Source organism: Podarcis pityusensis (genome assembly GCF_964106645.2).
Source record: "Podarcis pityusensis genome assembly, chromosome: 2".
In the NCBI taxonomy this organism is placed as follows: domain Eukaryota; kingdom Metazoa; phylum Chordata; class Lepidosauria; order Squamata; family Lacertidae; genus Podarcis; species Podarcis pityusensis.
In genome coordinates this window covers 120176653-120197184 of record NC_138029.1, presented here as the reverse complement: position 1 = coordinate 120197184, position 20532 = coordinate 120176653, and the positions used below count along the sequence as shown (strand labels likewise).

Sequence of the window (20532 nt, the reverse complement as noted above, 5' to 3'; positions counted from 1 at the left end):
GGTCACAGGTTCAACCTGTTCATACACAAATACACCCTTAAGATAGGATTCGCAAGCAAAAAGACAATGGGAAAGCTTTCCCCATTTGCCTCCCTTACTGCAGAGGAATATCTGAGGTCATTGGGAGAGTCAAAATGGCTTCAGGATTGCTCTCCTGTGCTATTTTAGATACATGGTTCATATATTTAGATATGTGTGCATTTATGAATATCTATTCTATATTTGAGACCCTAACATTCTTGTAACACCTGTGTTTTGCTGGAGGGCTGGTGATGGGAAAGGGCTCTCTCTCCATCTTACGTATTTATATATAGTGTTTATATCCCATCTTTTCCTCCAAGGAACTCAATGTGGCCTACTTGGTTCTCCCCTCCTTGTTAGATTCCCTCACCCCAAACAGCCCCGGGAGCTACATCAGGCTGAGAAGCAGTGACTGTGCCAAAATTCCCTTACTTTTTTACACGTCCACCACATATGGAAAAAAATTTCCCTCCATCTCTTTACATTTCCAACACATATCTGATTCTACTTTGTACATCTTAGCCAACCTAGGTAAAGATAAAGGGACCCCTGACCATTAGCTCCAGTCGTGGTCGACTCTGGGGTTAGGATGCTCATCTTGCTTTATTGGCCGAGGGAGCCGGTGTACAGCTTCCGGGTCATGTGGCCAGCATGGCTAAGCTGCTTCTGGCGAACCAGGGCAGAGCATGGAAACACCGTTTACCTTCCTGCCGGAGCGGTACCTATTTATCTACTTGCACTTTGACGTGCTTTCGAACTGCTAAGTTGGCAGGAGCAGGGACCGAGCAACGGGAGCTCACCCCGTCGCGGGGATTCGAACCGCCAACCTTCTGATCGGCAAGTCCTAGGCTATGTGGTTTAAGCCACAGCACCACCCGGGTCCCTCCTTAGCCAACCTACTTGGAGTTAAATGCCATCTATGAATCATTTTCAGATAATTCTCTTGCAGTAAATTTCAAATCACTTTTCCAGCGTTTCCCCCAGAGGATTAAGTATATATTGTGTCCTATATCTATTGCCCAGTGTGTCATTGAAGCTTTGACTAATTCGTCTTTTGTTTCCCATTCTAATAGAAGGTAATACATTTTACACAGGACTCTATCCTTATTTTGTAAAAGTCCTTTTTCAAATTGTGAGCTTTGGTCCAAAACCGCATTTTTAAAATCTTACTTAAACATATCAGATATCTGGTGGTATCGTAACCAATCTGTAACTTGGCTCCTTAAGTCTTCCATAGGCTTCAATCTGGGTTCCCTCCCTGTAAAGTCTAGCAGTTCCCTAAGTTGCGCATTGTCTATCCATATTAACTCTCTTAATTGTAATTGCTTCTGTGGGGGATAACCATAAAGGTGTTTTCCTTGCAGCAAATTTTTATATTTCTCCCCACCTTTTTTTCATAAGTGGTGGACATGTAAAAAAATGTAAAAGAATTTTGGGAAATAATTTATAATGAGCTGAAAAAATACTTAAAACTACCTTCCCAAAAAGACTAGAGTCCTTTCTGTTGGGGGTGTCAGAAAAGTTTATTTATGTGCACAACAACAGCGGCTTGTGTTTTGTTAGCCCCAAAATGGAAAGTGAGCAAGGACCCCTGTAAAGAGGATTAGCGATTTAAGATGTTAGAATATGCAGAACTTGCAGGTTTAACATATAGAATAAAAGAGCAAGAAGAACGTGTATTTAAAGAAAAGTGAAAATACTTACTGAATATATGGAAAATAACTGTAAGCAGGTGAAAACGTTGGAAGCATTAAGATAAACTCAACAGTGTAAGTAATAATTGATTGTTGTGAAAGTGGAAATCTGATTTGAATGGTTAAGGTAAAATATGCAGGAATAAAGGATATACGAAATGAACCATGTAAGGATAAGAAGTGAAGCCATGGGATACCTTAACGTGTGTAAAATGTTTATTTTGAAATGTAAATTGAAAATCTAATAAAAATTATTTTGAAAGAGAGAGAGAGGAGAAGAAGCAACTTGATCACCCAGTGAACTTCATGGTCGAGTAGGGATTTGAACCCCAGTCTCCCAGCTCCTAGCCCAACGTTCTAACCACTACTCCACCCTGCCTCCCTTCTTGAGAATAAGGAAAGCTACAGGCCAGTATAGTTAAAGCCATGGTTTTCCCAGTAGTGATGTATGGAAGTGAGAGCTGGACCATAAAGAAGGCTGATCGCCAAAGAATTGATGCTTTTGAAGGTGCTAGAGGAGACTCTTGAGAGTCCCATGGACTGCAAGAAGATCAAACCTATCCATTCTGAAGGAAATCAGCCCTGAGTGCTCACTGGAAGGACAGATCGTGAAGCTGAGGCTCCAATACTTTGGCCACCTCATGAGAAGAGAAGACTCCCTGGAAAAGACCCTGATGTTGGGAAAGATGGAGGGCACAAGGAGAAGGGGACGACAGAGGACAAGATGGTTGGACAGTGTTCTCGAAGCTACCAGCATGAGTTTGACCAACTGCGGGAGGCAGTGGAAGACAGGAGTGCCTGGCATGCTCTGGTCCATGGGGTCACGAAGAGTCGGACACAACTAAACAACAACAACAGGCCTTGGGGGAGGTTGTCATTTATCCCCATATTGTTAATCTAGTCTTCCTCAAGGGGCTGAGTAGGCAACTTTTTCAGGCTCTGGAGGAACTGAGAAATATCTCTTGCCTTTCTCAAGGCTTAATACTGAACATCTAAAGCTCCTTAAAGCAGGCATGACGGGGGGGGGAGGAGCTATGGCACTACAACTTCCAGCATGGCCAGTAATTGGGGTGATGGGAGTTGTAGTTCACCAACATACAAAGGGCCACTGCTTCATCGTCTTTCCCTGAAGTACTTCGATGTTTTCTTTTTTTTAAAAAAAAATGTTTTTATTAGCAATTTCAACATAACAACATATCAAAATATATCATGTTCATTTTTTCCCCTTTTCCCCCTCAACCCCTCCCGAGAATTCCCTCAGCTCCTCTCTCCGATTTCTCAACCCATATTATTCTCTGCATGTTATAAAATTATACAAATCCTCACATTTTGTTGTCTTTTTAAGTAATTTGTGAAAAGTTCCCATTCTACTTTAAAATCACAGTTGTCCTTTATCTCACAGTTTGTATGTCAGTTTAGCCAGTTCTGCATAGTTCATCAATTTCTCTTGCTACTGTTCTTTCGTCGGGGTTTCCTCATTCTTCAATCCGCCGCCGCAAAAACAAGCAGGCTGCAGGGCCTAACCGGGGGCCCGGCAGGCCGCCCCTGTGGCCTAGTCAGGGGCCGCACCGCGCACTCAGGCCTGCAGTGGCAGGGGGCTATGCCCTCCCACAGCAAAAAAAAAAAAGCAGGCCGCCCCTGCAGCCTAGCCGGGGGGCCAGCAGGCCGCCCCTGCGGCCTAGCCAGCAAAAGCTGGAAAAGGCCACAAAAACACATTTAACAGGGAGAAATGTAAAGTATTGCACTTGGGCGAAAAAAATGAGAGGCACAAATACAAGATGGGTGTTACCTGGCTTGAGAGCAGTACATGTGAAAAGGATCTAGGAGTCTTGGTTGACCACAAACTTGACATGAGCCAACAGTGTGACGCGGCAGCTAAAAAAGCCAATACAGGCTATGGCTGCATCAATAGGAGTATAGCATCTAGATCAAGGGAAGTAATAGTGCCACTGTATTCTGCTCTGGTCAGACCTCACCTGGAGTACTGTGTCCAGTTCTGGGCACCACAGTTCAAGAAGGACACTGACAAACTGGAACGTGTCCAGAGGAGGGCAACCAAAATGGTCAAAGGCCTGGAAACGATGCCTTATGAGGAACGGCTAAGGGAGCTGGGCATGTTTAGCCTGGAGAAGAGGAGGTTAAGGGGTGATATGATAGCCATGTTCAAATATATAAAAGGATGTCACATAGAGGAGGGAGAAAGGTTGTTTTCTGCTGCTCCAGAGAAGCGGACACGGAGCAATGGATCCAAACTACAAGAAAGAAGATTCCACCTAAACATTAGGAAGAACTTCCTGACAGTAAGAGCTGTTTGACAGTGGAATTTGCTGCCAAGGAGTGTGGTGGAGTCTCCTTCTTTGGAGGTCTTTAAGCAGAGGCTTGACAACCATATGTCAGGAGTGCTCTGATGGTGTTTCCTGCTTGGCAGGGGGTTGGACTCGATGGCCCTTGTGGTCTCTTCCAACTCTATGATTCTATGATTCTATGAAACACGGCCTAACGAAAGAAAGGCCGCAAAAACGCAACCTAGCGAAAGAAAGAAGGCCGCAAAAACACGGCCTAACGAAAGAAAGAAGGCCGCAAAAACGCGGCCTAGCCTGGTAGAGGGGCCAAGCCCCCCCCATCCAAGCAAAATGCGAAGAGGCCTGTTACTTACCTCAATCCGGCCACCTGGACACGCTCCTGATGATCCTGATCCTGGAAGGAAGAACAGCAAAAGAGACTTGGGCAACGGAGACAGTCTCTTTTCCTTTGGCCTTGGGCCCACTCCCGGCTGGCCGGCCATTGTCCTCCCTGGCGAAGGGCGGGTCAAAGGCCGGCCCAAGCAGGTGGGTGGCACCCGCCCAGGTGAGCGCCACTCGGTGCCGCAAACCCCGCCCACCCGTGTGGAAGGGAGGGCGGATATTCTTCCATCCTTGTGCTATCATGGCTCTTGCCGCTGTTGTTGCATACATAAATAAAGTCTTTGTTTTCTTTGGCAGGTCTTGTCCTACAATCCCTAACAAAAATGCTTCTGGTTTTTTAACAAATGTCCTTTTAAACATTTTCTTCAATTCATTATATATCATTTCCAAAAAAAAATTTAACTTCTCTACATTCCCACCACATAGGATAAAAAGTCCCTTCTTTTTCTTTACATTTCCAACATGTATTTGACCCTGTTTTGTACATTTTTGCTATCTGTACTGGTGTTATATACCATCTATACATCGTTTTCATATAATTTTCTTTCAAAAGAGAACAGTCTGTAAATTTTAAATCTGTTTTCCACAATTTTTCCCAATCCTCAAATTGTATGTTATGTCCTATATCTTGTGCCCATTTGATCATGACTGATTTTACCTCATCTTTTGTTTCCCATACTAGCAGAATACTATATGCACTCTTCAGCAGTTTCACTTCTTCTTCTATGACTTTTGAAATTTCGAAGTGGCATAACTAAATCCTTTCTTATTATCTTCTTTGTACATCTCATGTAATTGCCTGTAATGTAACCAACTCTGAAAATGATCTTTTACTTCCTCATAATCTTTTAGTTTCCATTTTCCTTCTTGGTCCTTTAATAAATCTCTGTATGTAAGCCACTTCCCCTTTTTACCAAGTGGTTTGAGCAACAAAGCTTCAATTGGTGACAGCCACCAAGGTGTCTTTTGTTCAATACTTTGATGTTTTCACATCCTGTAGAATTCTACGTGTCATATTTTATCTGCACAATTGGGATGAATTTCGGGAACCAAAAAGTCATATTGAAAAATACAGCTTTCGAACCCGTCTGGCCCCCAAAATGGCAACTAGGCATTCCATTTTGGCGACTGTAACCCTGGTTTGAGGAGCCATTTGGCCACCTGGCTTAGATATATTGAGTTTTTAGAGTGTTGGTGCTGACCTTTAAAGCCCTAAACGGCCTTGGCCCAGTATACCTGAAGGAGCGTCTCCACTCCCATCGTTCAGCCTGGACACTGAGGTCCTCCTCCAAGGGTCTTCTGCTGGTTCCCTCCCTGCGAGAAGTAATGCTACAGGGAACCAGGCAGAGGGCCTTCTTGGTGATGGCGCCCACCCTGTGGAACGCCATCCCACCAGATGTCAAGGAGATAAAGAACCACACAACTTTTAGAAGACATCTGAAGGCAGTTCCTGTATCGGGGATTTTTTATGTTTGGCGTTTTACTGCTTTTACATGTGCTGTAAGCCACCCAGAGTGGCTAGGGAAACCCAGCCAGATGGGTGGGGTATAAATTATAAAATTATTATTATTTATAAAACTGATCTGGTTGGCCACTGTGAGAACAGGATGCCAGACTAGGTGGGCCATTGGCTTGGTCCAGTAGGGCTGTTTTTAATGGATGCCTTTCTGACATTTCAGGCGTCTATGGAGAAGGAGGCGGCTGCAAATACCTCTGAGGCAGGCCAGGCTCAGGCAGCTGTGAAACAGAGGCAGCCATGGCAGGAAATGGAGCAGGAAGTTGACAATGAGGAAGCCAGGTGTCTGAGTAAGGAGAAGCTGTGCTTTCTGAGCCTGCCTTTTTTGATGCCCCCCCCCCCCCCGTTTCTTTCTTCTTCTTTTTAATATGTATTTTTAATGAAATTTTCTGTTTTACAATTTACAGTATTCATTTAAACAACCTTAAAATATTGATGACTTCTCTTCTTCTCTTTCCATGGTTCATTTTGCATAGCATAAATCCCTGGATGTTTTATATAAACTAAACCATTCAGCATTCCATTATTACATCCATCAAAACTTATTTACATTGTTGAATTTATCTTAATGCTGTCCACGTTTTCAAGCGTACAGAATTTCCCCCCTCCATATATTCAATAAACATTTTCCAATCTTCTTTAAATAAATATTCTTCTTGTTGTCTTATTCTATAAGTTAGATCCGCAAGCTGCGCATATTCCATCAGCTTAAGTTGCCATTCTTCTTTAGTTGGGACCTCACTCGTTTTCCATTTTGGGGCTAACGAAACATGGGCCGCCGTGGTAGCATACATAAATAACCTTTTTTGACACCTGGGAATTTCCATCTGAATTATCTCCCCCCAAAAAAGTACTCTTGGCTTTTTTGTAAAGGTGCTTTTAAACATTTTTTTCAATTCATTATAAATTATTTCCCAATACTCTTTTACCCTTTTACATCATCAAAAGGGTAAAAGAGGATGCCCCAGTTTCTAGCCTTGCCTTTTAGTTTCACATCTATTGCTGTTGGTGCTTGTGTAAAGGGGTAGTTTTGTTTACAAATTTACTTTGCAGGCTCCCATAAACATCTGGTTGATCACTGTTGGTACAAGATTCTGGACCAGATGGGCTTTTAGTCTCACCCAGCAGAGCTCACCTTAAAGCATTACAGTCCAGGAAAACCAAAACAAAAATCTCCAGCAGCTGGGTCCTTCAGAGGGGATGCAATGTTTTCTTGTAGGAAAGGTTCCCAAAGCATTCACCTTATGACAATGGGTTTCACTGAATCATTGGTGAGCTCAACCCCTGGAGTTTGGGGACAGGGAACATTGCAAATTTGGAATACTGGAGCGGGTGGGTGAAGTGGACAGCTAAGTTTTCCCACCAGCCTTTCCAGAGGGGAGAATATGACTCACGATGGGGGAAGAGAGAGCAAACTGAGGTCTTGCTTATCATTTTGGGTCTTTATCTTTATTCCGACAGGTGATGTGCAGGTAGTTGAGAATGAGGTAGAACCATGTGCGATTCTGCCAGGACTTAAGCATGAAGATGTAAAAGAGAACTTGAAACACAAGAGAGTTCCTACAGGAGAGAGACCCCATAAATGTGAACAATGTGGGACAAGCTTCAATTGGAAGTCAAACCTTATTGCACATCGAAGACTCCATGCAGGGGTGAAGCCATATAAACACTCCAGGGGTGCAAAGAGCTTCTGCCATACATCAAAAGTTGCCAGAAGTCAAGGAATTTGCACAGGAGAGATGCTCTATAAATGTGACCTGTGTGAAAAGAGCTTCAAGAGGACGTCGAACTTGACTGCACATCGAAGAATCCACACTAGAGAGACATTTCATAAATGCTTAGACTGTGACCACAGCTTCAGTAACAGCACAAACCTTACTGCACATCAGAGAACCCATACAGAGAAAAAGCTAGACAGTGGCACCAGTTATGCTTCTCAAGCAAGCTCTATTGAACATAAAACAATCCGCACTGAAGAGAGACCTTATAAATGCTCAGCATGTGAACATAGCTGCAGTAGCAGCACAAACCTTATTGCACATTGGAGAGCCCACATAGAGAAGACAGATTGTGGCATAAGCTCTGTTCCTCCATCGGACTTTGTTGGAGATGACACAACCCGCTCTGTAAAGAAACATTTTATATGCTCCAAATGTCAAACGTGTTTCATGTCTCCCTTAAGCCTTGGAATACATCAGCTGGGTCACAAAGAGCAGGTACCGTAGAATTTTTCAGAACGTGTTTGCTAAATCAAAGGAAATAAAGGAATTCACACAGGAAATGCTTGGAGTGTGGGAAAAAGTGTACACCTGCTTTCACACCAAAGTGACGCGCAGCGTAAATTAATAATGCAGAGTTTTAAAGAATAAAAGCTTTACTGAATTAAAATAAACTTCTTCGTAAACAACATGGTTCCAAACAGTTTGACTGAGATTACATACTGACTCTGCTCACAACTGAAGCAGACAGTTTCTCACTGAAATTTTACAGAGAGCACAAAAGAGAAACTGGCTGCTAAGTCAGATGTCAGAGTGACTCAATGCTTAGCAGTTAGGCCTGAATAACATTAGTAGGCCCAAATGATTGTGAAGTCCCAGCACTTCCCAGCCTGCTTTGCTGCTTCTGCTCTCATGTGTCTTTGTCACATGACACAAAGAACCCACAGAGGGGAGAAATTATCATGAGAGAATATCCCAATGCCTGTAGCTCGTGCGATGCGGTTCTGCCTTAAGGTTTCTGAGTCTTTGAAGACAGTCACAATGCCCTGCTACATTTATCTAGTTATCTTATGTGTAAGTGCCTGCCTTTCGTGGGCACATGGGATATTTTGATTATTTAAAACTACATAAAAACTACACTTGCGAAGTACATGTTCTCCCCACCCCTCAAGTTCTGGGCACTGTGGTTTGTTAAGGGCTGCTGGGAATCCTAGAATCCTAGAATCATAGAGTTGGAAGAGACCACAAGGGCCATCGAGTCCAACCCCCTGCCAAGCAGGAAGCACCATCAGAGCACTCCTGACATATGGTTGTCAAGCCTCTGCTTAAAGACCTCCAAAGAAGGAGACTCCACCACATTCCTTGGCAGCAAATTCCACTGTCGAACAGCTCTTACTGTCAGGAAGTTCTTCCTAATGTTTAGGTGGAATCTTCTTTCTTGTAGTTTGGATCCATTGCTCCGTGTCTGCTTCTCTGGAGCAGCAGAAAACAACCTTTCTCCCTCCTCTATGTGACATCCTTTTATATATTTGAACATGGCTATCATATCACCCCTTAACCTCCTCTTCTCCAGGCTAAACATGCCCAGCTCCCTTAGCCGTTCCTCATAAGGCATCGTTTCCAGGCCTTTGACCATTTTGGTTGCCCTCCTCTGGACACGTTCCAGTTTGTCAGTGTCCTTCTTGAACTGTGGTGCCCAGAACTGGACACAGTACTCCAGGTGAGGTCTGACCAGAGCAGAATACAGTGGCACTATTACTTCCCTTGATCTAGATGCTATACTCCTATTGATGCAGCCCAGAATTGCATTGGCTTTTTTAGCTGCCGCATCACACTGTTGGCTCATGTCAAGTTTGTGGTCAACCAAGACTCCTAGATCCTTTTCACATGTACTGCTCTCAAGCCAGGTGTCACCCATCTTGTATTTGTGCCTCTCATTTTTTTTGCCCAAGTGCAATACTTTACATTTCTCCCTGTTAAAATTCATCTTGTTTGTTTTGGCCCAGTTCTCTAATCTGTCAAGGTCGTTTTGAAGTGTGATCCTGTCCTCTGGGGTGTTAGCCACCCCTCCCAGTTTGGTGTCATCTGCAAATTTGATCAGGATGCCCTTGAGTCCATCATCCAAGTCGTTGATAAAGATGTTGAATAAGACCGGGCCCAAGACAGTGAACTACAATCCACGGAATTCTCGAGGTGCAAGGAATGTGCTTTGAATGAGCTTTGCAGTTATAGTGTATACATGGGCTTGTTGAACAATTGTAACAAAGTAGAATTTCTCATTTAAATGTCCAATAAATGACACTGTTCTCACTCAACACAGTTAACAAACATTCTTTGTTTAGATGTCAGTAGGGTCCAATATTAAAAGTAGTAGTAGTAGTATTAGCCGGTCTGTATAAGGCCTCAGTCACACTTGGACTTTTAATGTGGACTTGAAGTTGCTTGTTTCTCTCTCTCTCTCTTTTTTTTTAACCTCTTTTGCCCAGAACTGCTCTGGCAGAAACTGCTGTACTTAATTGAAACACAAACGTTTTAAAATGTGGGGTGGGGGTGTTATTGGGTTGTTGCTTTTTTTGTTTTTATTATGTACTTTGAGTTTTTATATTGTGATTTTATCCTGTGAACTGCCCTGAGAACTGTGGGTAAATGGAGGTATATACATTCAATAAATTATACTAAAATCAGGCCAGGAAAAAAATTGTTACAAGTTCCAGGGGAGTCCCTGCAGAAGGTTTTCCCATGTTTTAGGGTTAGCCTTGACCCCCCAAGCTCTATGGGGAGACTAAGGAATGTCACCCACTTGCCCAAGTTCACCTGCAGGGAGGGAAGCAGGAGAAAGGTCTGCCCTTCCATTGGGAAAAGATTTCCTACTCCCATACAAAGGGGGAAAGACCTATAAATGCATTGTTTTAGCGGAAAAATATACAGGAATGCAAGAACTATGGGAAATGTAAATATTTGGGGAAATACCCTTTGCAAAAGCATGTACATTAGGAAAGATCTGTACCAAAATGCTGACCAATTTTCAAGAGGTCTTTAAAAATAATAAGATGTGAAAATCTGGACAAATTGTGGAAAGCTCAAGATCTACCCACACTGGAAGAATGGCAGATGCAACTGATAGACTACATGGAACTGGCCGAGATGACCGGCAGAATTCGTGACCTGGGAGAAGAGAAGATGGAGGAGGATTGGAAGAAATTTAAGAATTATTTACAAAAGCATTGTAATTTGAGTGAATGTTAAGCAGGATGCTAGATCATAAATAATGAAGCACCACTAACCTAGATGATTTAAGATAATAAGTGAGATTGAGAAAATATAAACCTTATTGAGAATTATAAGATTATAAAGATATAAATGAGATATAAGAATGCAAATAAGATAATAAATTGCTGGTAAAAAGTTATAATGATGAAAGTGGAAGCGGGAGATGTGAGGAAGTCCAAAGAAAATGTGAAATTATGTTAAGATTTGTTATACTGTTCATTATGTTCACTTTTATTGCAAACCCCAATAAATATTTTTCAAAAAAAAAGAAAAAAAGAAAATCTGGACAAATTGGTGACTAGAAAAAGGAGACACAGAAAAAAAACCTTAAAATTGAAATGGTTTGCTTAATGGGGTTTTTTAATCCCTCCACATACTCCCTCCAGTAGGAACACCCACCCCCCACTAATAATAGTACATAATATGACCCACCTGCAGCACCTCCGCAAGGAAGGACAGCCGCAGCCAAGCCCAGCATTTTCCCCGGGGAAGCGGGACAGAAATGGAAGCAGAAGCCTCTGGGCTGCTCCAGGCAGAGAGCGAGGAGAGGCGCTGGTCTCGCCTCCGGAAAGCCCCACTGGATCAGCTGCACGGGCGCCCCAAAACGTTTTCTAAACTCAAAAAATCCCAGACGTCACAAGTTCATGTAGGGCTGGACTTGAACCCAGAGCTTCAAGGGACAATGAAGAAGACCCAACATCAGGAAGAAGTGCTTTCTGGCAGTCAGAGCTTCTGAACAGAGCAACCGGGTTCCCCCCGGGAGGTGGCAGCCTCTCCTTCCTTGGAGGTTTCTGAGCAGAGGTTGGGTGGCCATCTGTCATGGATGCTGGAGCTGAGATTCCTGCATTGCTGGGGGTTGAGCTAGATGACCCCCCAGGGTCCCTTCCAACTATGATTCTATGATAGGGTTTCTGTGACCCCCTCACACCTTCCTCCTTGTGTGTGGATGGTGGATTGATAGCAGCACACGCAGGAATCCAGAACTCAAGCATCCAGGACAGATGGGCATCCCATCTCTGCTTCAAAACATCCCAGGAAGGCGAGCCCGCCCCCTTCCACCCCACAGTTGGGCAGCTCTTACTGTCAGAAAGGTCTTCTTGAGCAGGGGTCAGCAACCTTTTTCAGCCGTGGACCGGTCCACCGTCCCTCAGACCATGTGGTGGGCCGGACAATATTTTGGAGGGGGAAAAGCTACGAATTCCTATGCCCTACAAACAACCCAGAGATGCATTTTAAATAAATGCACACATTCTACTCATGTAAAAACACCAGGCTGGCCCCACAAATAACCCCCAAGATTCACTTTAAATAAAAGGACACATTCTACTCATGCAAAAACACGCTGATTCCTGGACCGTCCGCGGGCCGGATTGAGAAGGTGGCTGGGCCGCATCCGGCCCCTGGGCCTTAGGTTGCCCACCCCTGGTATTAATCCTAACCCTAACCCTACCCCTGTTCTTGAGGTTGGATCGGAATCTCCTTTCTTGTCACTTGAAGTCACTTGAGCCAGTGTGGTGTAGTGGTTAAGAGCTGTAGTCTCGTAATCTGGGGAACCGGGTTCGCAGTCTCCGCTCCTCCACATGCAGCTGCTGGGTGACCTTGGGCTAGTCACACTTCTCTGAAGACTCTCAGCCCCACTCACCTCACAGAGTGTTTGTTGTGGCGGAGGAAGGGAAAGGAGAATGTTAGCCGCTTTGAGACTCCTAAAGGGGAGTGAAAGGCAGGATATCAAATCCAAATTCTTCTTCTTCAAATTCTTCTGAAGCCATGGGTTCGAGTCCTACCTTCCAGGGAGTTTAGAAAATGTTTGGGGTTTTTTAAGTTTAGCAGGGGAAAGGCAATTAAGAGGCAACGCAATAGGAATTTGTACAATTATTCACAGCATAGAGAAAGTGGGCAGAGGAAAGTTTAGGTCCCACTCTCCTAACACTAGAACTGGGAAGCTGGATGCGGGGAGAGCCAGCTCTTCTTCAAAACACAGAGTCCAACTCTGGGACTCACTTCCCGAGGAGACAGGGATGGCCTGATAAAACTGCTCCTTTCCCCTTATGGGGAACCCAAGAGCCCATATATAGTCCTTTTGTAGGTTCTCTGTCGGTAGGAGAGAATAACAGAGGCCAACCAGAGAATATTGAGAAGCAAAGCAGCTAGTAAGCCTGATCTTTATTAACTGTTGCAACAGGGTGCTCCCCCCACACACAGAAGGCAGCCTTGAAAACAAACCTTTATCAAATGCAAGGAAACCTCTTTTTCTGCTTATATGTGCAGATCTTCTCAAAATAATATTGATGTACACATGTATTAAGGAATGGAAAAGAGAGTTTAATTATCCACAAAATAGGTGTGCAATTGTCAGAAATAAGAGCAGACAATGGTCCTGGCTGCGAATCTGAAAGTTCAAAGGTTGGGCTATAATGTACCTCAATCACCACCCTGTCCAAAAGCTCATCTCCTGCTGGGACACCTCCCCAGCTAGATTTCCATCTCAGAGTCCTGGTGAGAGCTCTAAGGAATGGGAGCTGCAGCAGGAAGGATCCCACCCTTCCTGCTCAGTCCAGCTTTTGTGGTTGCTCACTCAACAACCATTTCTATGGAGCTGCTTCCTTTCCTCTTCAGGCAAAATTGATGAAATCAAGCTCTCGTTTCATCCTCAAGGTGACTTCCAGAGTGCCCTTTTCGGAGAGGAAAGAGGCCTTGCCACTCTTGGTATCCACAGGGTGAGGCAGGTGCAAGAGAAGCTTCCTGGGAAACAGAAAAGTAGAAGCTGTCACCTGAAGCTGCCATATGAGGAAAAGGAAGGAAGGAAGGAAGGAAGGAAGGAAGGAAGGAAGAAAGAAGAGGAGGAGTTTGGACTTGATATCCCGCTTTATCACTACCCGAAGGAGTCTCAAAGCTGCTAACATTCTCATTTCCCTTCCTCCCCCACAACAAACACTCTGTGAGGTGAGTGGGGCTGAGACTTCAAAGAAGTGTGACTAGCCCAAGGTCACCCAGCAGCTGCATGTGGAGGAGCAGAGACGCGAACCCGGTTCCCCAGATTACAAGTCTATTGCTCTTAACCACTACGCCACACTGGCTGAAAGAAAGAAGAAAGAAAGAAAGAAAGAGAAAGAGAAAGAGAAAGAGAAAAAGAAAGAGAAAGAGAAAGAGAAAGAGAGAGAAAGAAAGAAAGAAAGAAAGAAAGAAAGAAAGAAAGAAAGAAAGAAGGGAATCTTTGTGGCCAAGGCTGAGGGGGGCCTCTGCCTCAAACATTAAAAACTTCCCATCAGATGCCAAGGAAATAAACATCTATCTGACTTTTAGAAGACATCCAAAGGGAAGTTTGAGGTTTTTTGTGTTTTCAATATTTTGTCAGAAGCTGCTCAGAATGGCTGGGGCAACCCAGTCAGATGGGCGGCATATAAATAATAAAATTGTTGTGGGGGTGGCACACAAAGAGTTCAGAAACTCTCCCCACCAAAAACAATAATTTCCTTCCTTCCAGATCTTTGGCAGCCACTGATTCCCACTTTCAAAGCTTTTTCCTGCACACAAAGCTTGCGTGCATCTTTCTGAAAGCGCTAGCCAAGACTCAAGGGTGTACTAAGAAAAAGGCAGAGAATAGAGAGTGTTACCAGACACCAAAAACAGCCAGTCCCTGTCACCAACCCTGAAGTGTCACACTGGAGGTCACAGGCCGGCAGAAAGTCTGCCTTTCTACCCAAGAATCTTCACCCAAGAATCAGCCGACCAACCAGCCAACTAAGCAAGGTTCATTCATCGTGTGTGCAGGAGTTCCTTCATGAGCAAGTGGCTGCTGCCAAATTGGGCCAAAATAATTGAGGGGAACTTCCACACCCCTCCTGCCAGCTTACTTCTCTGGGCTCCGGAGATCAAGAACCTTTTCCCGGATATCAAGGGTAATGTCTGAAGCCTTCGTATCTGGAAGTTTGATTTTAATCTGAAATGAAAAACAGAGGTGGTTACCAGGGAGCACCGATACAGCTCCTTGCTGGGGATACAAGGGATGCTAGGTGAAAGTATTATTAATATTATTATTTATTATTAATGTAATTTATAATAACAGATAATGATAATAATAATGATGATGATGATGATAATTTGTATACCACCCTATACCTGTAGGTCTCAGTGTGGTTCACAACATAAAGTTACAATTTAAAGCCCCAAAATACAAAATAAAAATAACTAAAACAATTAGCGTGACTAATGTATACAAACTATTCAAAAATACACTCCGCAACAAAAGCCCCAAAACAATAGCCCAGCCCGCAAAAACAAAATCCAAATGAATATATAACACTTAAAAACAATTTTGAAGAACCCCACCCCCAAATAAAATGGCACCCAGCCAAGTTAAAGGACCCCTGGACAGCTGTCCAATTGAATTCAATTGATGGGGTGCGGACAAGGGGATTGTCGCTTGTCGGCAGACAGCTTTTCTGGGTCTTGTGGCCAGCATGACTAAACTGCTTCTAGCTCACGGAAATGCCATTTACCTTGGCGCCACAGCAGTACCTGTTTATCTACTTGTGCTGCTATGCTATCGAATGGCTAGGTTGGCAGGAGCTGGGACAATGCAATAGGAGCTCACCCCGTCAAGCAGATTCAAACTGCAGACCTTGCGATCGGCAAGCCCAAGAGGCTCCACAGTTTAGTCCACAGCACCACCCACGTCCCCGTTAAAACCCCATCCCCGTTAGAACAATGGGCCAAATACGTTAAGAGGAAGAGCCTGGAGAGCCTGCTTCTTACCAGCATGTCCTCACAGCAAGCCGTAGACGCGTCCTTCCTGCTCATTCCCAGGAACATGTCCTCAGCACTCACATGTTGCTTGAATAATATTTCATATCTGTGAAAGACAATGTTTGCCAGCAAGGCTGAAAGCCATTGGGGCGGGGCACCTCTTTTCATCAGCTGCTGCCTGGCAGCCCCTACACTCCCAACGGGGCAGAGCCCGCTGCTTTCAGTTCCTGCTCAGCCACTGCAACCCCAGAAAGCAACTGGAGGGAGGAGGACAAGAATTGGCCTCCAGCTGCCAAGCAATTATGTAGCAAGCTGCTTCTGGCTTTCCCATCCACAATTCCTTCTTGGAGCCTGAACCTCACAGAGCTTTTCTAACCAATTTCAATTATTTTCCATTGGGCAACCATTCTCTCTCTCTCTCTCTCTCTCTCTCTCCCGCTCAATGCCAATTTATTTAATTTGGAATGAAGCAAATTTGGGAACAGCACATTCCCTTTCTATGGATTTTAAGAAATGCAAGAACATAGCTGAATATTGCATTTTAAGCATGAAATGCCCCTAATATAATTGAGCAAAGTAAGCTGAGTTATTTCCCTACAGGAAAGAACTTGGCCTCTTGGGAGAAACTGTGGAAAACAACAATAAACTTCTCGGCATGCTATACTCTAGAAGAGAACCTACGTAAGATGTTATATAGATGGTCCCTCACCCCTAGTAAACTTGTAAAAATGTATAAAAAGGGAACCATGTTGGAAATGTGAAGTGATTGAAGGGACATTTATACATATGTGGTGGGGGTGTAAAAAGCCAATGCGTATTGGGAGATGATATACTCAGAACTAAAAAAGATGTTAAGAGTCTCATTTCCCAAGAAACCAGAGATGTTCTTATTGAGTATAGTAGAGGGGGAAATACCCAATACTTAGTCCTTAGTCTTTTCCTCTATGCAATAACAGCGGCCAGAATAATCTGTGCCCAAAGGTGGAAGGACAAAAATAGTCTCGCAAAAGCAGACTGGCAGAATAAGCTAATAGAATACACGGAGCTAGCAATGTTGACTGCAAAAATAAGAAATTAGGATGAGTCAGATATAAAAGAAGGGTGGGAATACTGTACTTTGATGAATATTTAAAGAAATATAACAATCAGATAAACTTCCAAGTGGGGTTAGATACTGAGCCGCAGTTAAAAATAAGCAGAACTTAATAAGCAGAAATAAGCAACTTAACAAGGACTAAATAAGAGGGATGTGTGTGGTAACCAAAGAGTGTAAGATAAATGACTACAAGTGTATAATTGATGTACTAAGATATGTAAAATGTATTTTCAAAAAATTTAAGAGAACTTTGTCTATAGATTTGGTAGCAACACTCGTTTGAAACAGCAGAAGATTTAATTGCCTCCTTCTCTCTGCCAGGACGGTGCCTGCCCTGCCTGTCAGCTGCTCCAGAGCTACTCATGTGTTGCAGCAATTTCAATGCAATTTATAAAGCTGCACTCCTAACCCCACTTCCTGATGGGCACGGTATGGCAGCAACAGCCAGCCAGATGTTAGTCGTCAAATCTTGCGACCAGACATCTCCACTTACTCGCAAAAGGCCTGTTGCCTGTGGTGATAGGCGACTGGTGCCCGGTTAATTTCAAACACTGAACCAACCCTTGCAAGACTATTTAAGAGAACTCCCTCATCCAAAGGCAAATCAGAGCACAGATTTGGAAGAGAGAGGCATGTGCTGGCAAGCACTCCTGGCAGGGCATGTGGACTTACTCAGGCTGTTCCCTGGAGTCCAAGGCATCGTCATTGTACTCGGAATCCTCCGGCACGTCCTCTGCACTCCAGATCTCTTTGCTGTTCCCATATTTCACTTGAGTGGCGGCTGCAAGCAGGAAGACAGAATCACCTGGTTTACTTGTCGTTGCAGAGCACACACAGCTCCCTGGCCTTTTGATACTTGCAGGGCAACAGGCCACATCTGGCTCATAGCACACTCATGGCACGAGGGATCATCTAAAAGACAGTGTCTGTAAAAACAAGCACCTTGGTTTTCAAGTTGTAAATCCCATTAATCACTGGCTGAAATCCCATTAATCAGAGATGTTCATACATTATTACAAATAATGATTTAGTACCTGTTATGATGCCACTGAGTTCTCCTCACTCCTCTTTCTGTGTCTTCTTGCCCTATGACAGTGGTTACAGGGAGCCTAATGGGATCTGAAGGCTGTGGCTGCCTATGCCACCAGGGCTCACAGAGCACGAACACTGTTGTGTGTTCTGTGTGATGTGTGGAGGTGCCTTGCAGCTCTGTCCTTGTTACCAAGTTCACCGATTCCTTCCATGTGTGAGCAGCATCACTGGGGTTTGTTATTTCGATGAATGCCGAGGGTGTGCCTGCTATTTTCAGATTTCCTGAGTGATGCATGGACAGGACGCTGCAGGCAGCCTTTTGATGGCATATCAGTGACGTCCCTGTGCACCCTGATTTCCCCCCCCCCAAAAAAAAATCTCCTCACTCCTTGCTTTGTGGCATAATGATTAGAGTGTTGAACATGGGAGGGCTGGGTTTGAAACCCCACTCAGCCATAAAGCTCACTGGGTGTCCCAGAGCTAGTCACCATCTCTTAGCCTAACCTACCTCACAGGGTTCTTGTGAGGATGAAATGGGGAGGAGGTGAACCATGTACACCACCTTGAGCTCCTTGGAAGATAAATGTGGTACATAAATGTAATAAATCATCATAACGCCCAGCTTACCTGTGGGCGCTGCTGCCTTTGGGGGGCCAATGTTCCCTGGGCCTGCGCTGCTCACCTGCAAAAAGATTGCATTCAGCCCTTGTCCGTTAGCTGCCCTAAAGAAGGCAGGTCTAAAGCACATTGAAAGCGCAGAGGCTTGTGAAGAAGATGGAATATGCTGAGATGACTAGATTGACTGTTAGAATTAAAGATGAGGAAATAATTCTTGAGGAATGGAAATATTTTGTGGAATTTGTCTTTTAATAGCATGGTTATGTGAAAACATATGCAGCATTTGAATTATAGCAACAGATGAGAACGGATAGTTTACCAAGTTAGAATTCATGTATATAATGGGTAAAATATAAGTAATATAGCAGCTTTATTTGGTTAGAAAAGAACACCATGGAAGGGTGGATGGGAGTTCAATTGATAGGAAAGATTTGTTCTGAATGTTGTCTAAAGATATAAGAGCCATTTCCCAATATCTCAAGATCTGTCACATGGAAGAGGGGGCAAGCTTGTTTTCTCCTGCTCCGGGAGGGGGTAGGACTCGAACCAATGGCTTCAAGTTACAAGAAAGGAGATTCCTGATGTTTACATCAGGAAGAACATTCTGACAGTGAGAGCTGTTTGACTGTGGAACAGTCTCTATTGGGAAACTGTGGACTCTCCTTCCTTGGAGGCTTTTAAAGCAGAGGTTGGATGGCCATCTGTCAAGGAGGCTTCAGCTGAGATTCCTGCATTGCTCTTTTAAAAATATATATATATTTGGTTTTACATATTTAACATTATAATCACACCACAACATATCCACAGTTTAAAGATTCATCCAAGTCTCTGGAACTTCCCACATTCCCCTCCATGGGTTCTGTTGTTAAACCTTTTCTACTGCATCTTTTTTCAATAATCCAATTTTTTTATCACTCCATTATGTCCATATTTCTCGTTACATTACAAGTGTCACTGCAGTCCTGCTAATGTTTTCAGCTGCTTTCTCTTCAGATCATATAAATCTTCCGCCTTTTACTAAAGATCCCTACATTTCAGGGGGTTTTCATAGATGACCCTCAGGGGTCCCTTCCAACTCTACGATTCTAGGATTCTAAAAGAAATGGCAAAATCTAAAAATTTAATTTAAAAAGGTCATGTTTAAAGAGAGAAATGAACCCCTGGAGGGGGAGGGGGTCTCCCCACCCCACGCCTTCCTCTCACCCAGGGTTGGATTTAGGTTTGATGAGGCCCTAAGCTACTGAAGGTAATGGGGCCCTTTATATGTCCAGCTGTCAACAACAAATTGTTGCTGTTTTTTGTGTTGAAAATATGCTATATGGTACAGTGGACGCTCGGGTTGCGAACGTGATCCGTGCGGGATGCACGTTCGCAACCCGCAGCGGTACATCTGCGCACGTGCAGGTTGCAATTCGGCGATTCTGTGCATGTGCAACCACTGAAACCCGGAAGTAACTCGTTCCGGTACTTCCGGGTTTCGGCACGTCCGTAACCTGAAAAAGCACAACCCATAGCTGTCAACCTTCCCTTTTTTTGCGGGAAATTCCCTTATTCCAGCGCTGTTTCCCGCTGCTTTCCACTGCTATTCCGAATTGTTTGATATCCCGTAGACTGTCCCCGGGACAGGTGAGGCTGCTGATCCCTATTTTCAAATCTGAAAGTTGACAGCTATGGCGCAACCTGAAGTGTCTGTAATCTGAGGTATGACTGTAATTTATGTACTTAATAGGTATCTAAAGCCATTTGCATATAACAAAATATGTATTTTTTCAAAGTAATTTTTGAACTGAAATACAATTAAGAAGAAGTATATTAATAGTGAAAGATAATTAAGAATAAGTATACGGGGGGGGGGGGGAGAGAGTGGGGCCCTAAGCTATAGCTTGTTTAGCTTATACATAAATCCGGCACTGCTCTCACCCCTATCGCTCTTCCTCCGTCCTCGTCCTCCTCCTCCGGCGGCGACAGCAACTGGGAGAGAGCCAGCAAGGAGGAGGCCGAGCAGAGTCCCAGCTCCGGGGGCTCCATCGCCAGGGCGGCTACAAAGAAACTCGCAGCAGCGCTCAGAAAGCGAGCTGCCCGCCTGCCACCGCCAGCGTCTCCCGCGTCGCCACGGCAACGGCCCGATGGCGCCTGC

General features: G+C 44.2%; 2 protein-coding genes across 2 annotated transcripts; one reads left to right on the top strand and one right to left on the bottom strand.

The window, feature by feature from the left end:
• The first annotated feature begins 4224 nt into the window (after positions 1-4224).
• On the top strand, positions 4225-8853 carry LOC308469965 (uncharacterized protein). The gene is made up of 3 exons (XM_080993120.1): positions 4225-4562; positions 6079-6205; positions 7377-8853. The coding sequence occupies exons 1-3, from the start codon at positions 4401-4403 to the stop codon at positions 8138-8140; spliced, it is 1053 nt and encodes a 350-aa protein (XP_080849246.1). The 5' UTR covers positions 4225-4400; the 3' UTR covers positions 8141-8853.
• Positions 8854-13032: 4179 nt separating this feature from the next.
• On the bottom strand, positions 13033-20515 carry DNAAF6 (dynein axonemal assembly factor 6). Its single transcript, XM_080993379.1, has 6 exons — positions 20316-20515; positions 18405-18459; positions 17418-17526; positions 15659-15755; positions 14758-14843; positions 13033-13645 (listed from the first exon to the last, which is right to left on the bottom strand). The coding sequence occupies exons 1-6, from the start codon at positions 20421-20423 to the stop codon at positions 13516-13518; spliced, it is 585 nt and encodes a 194-aa protein (XP_080849505.1). The 5' UTR covers positions 20424-20515; the 3' UTR covers positions 13033-13515.
• Positions 20516-20532: the final 17 nt, after the last annotated feature.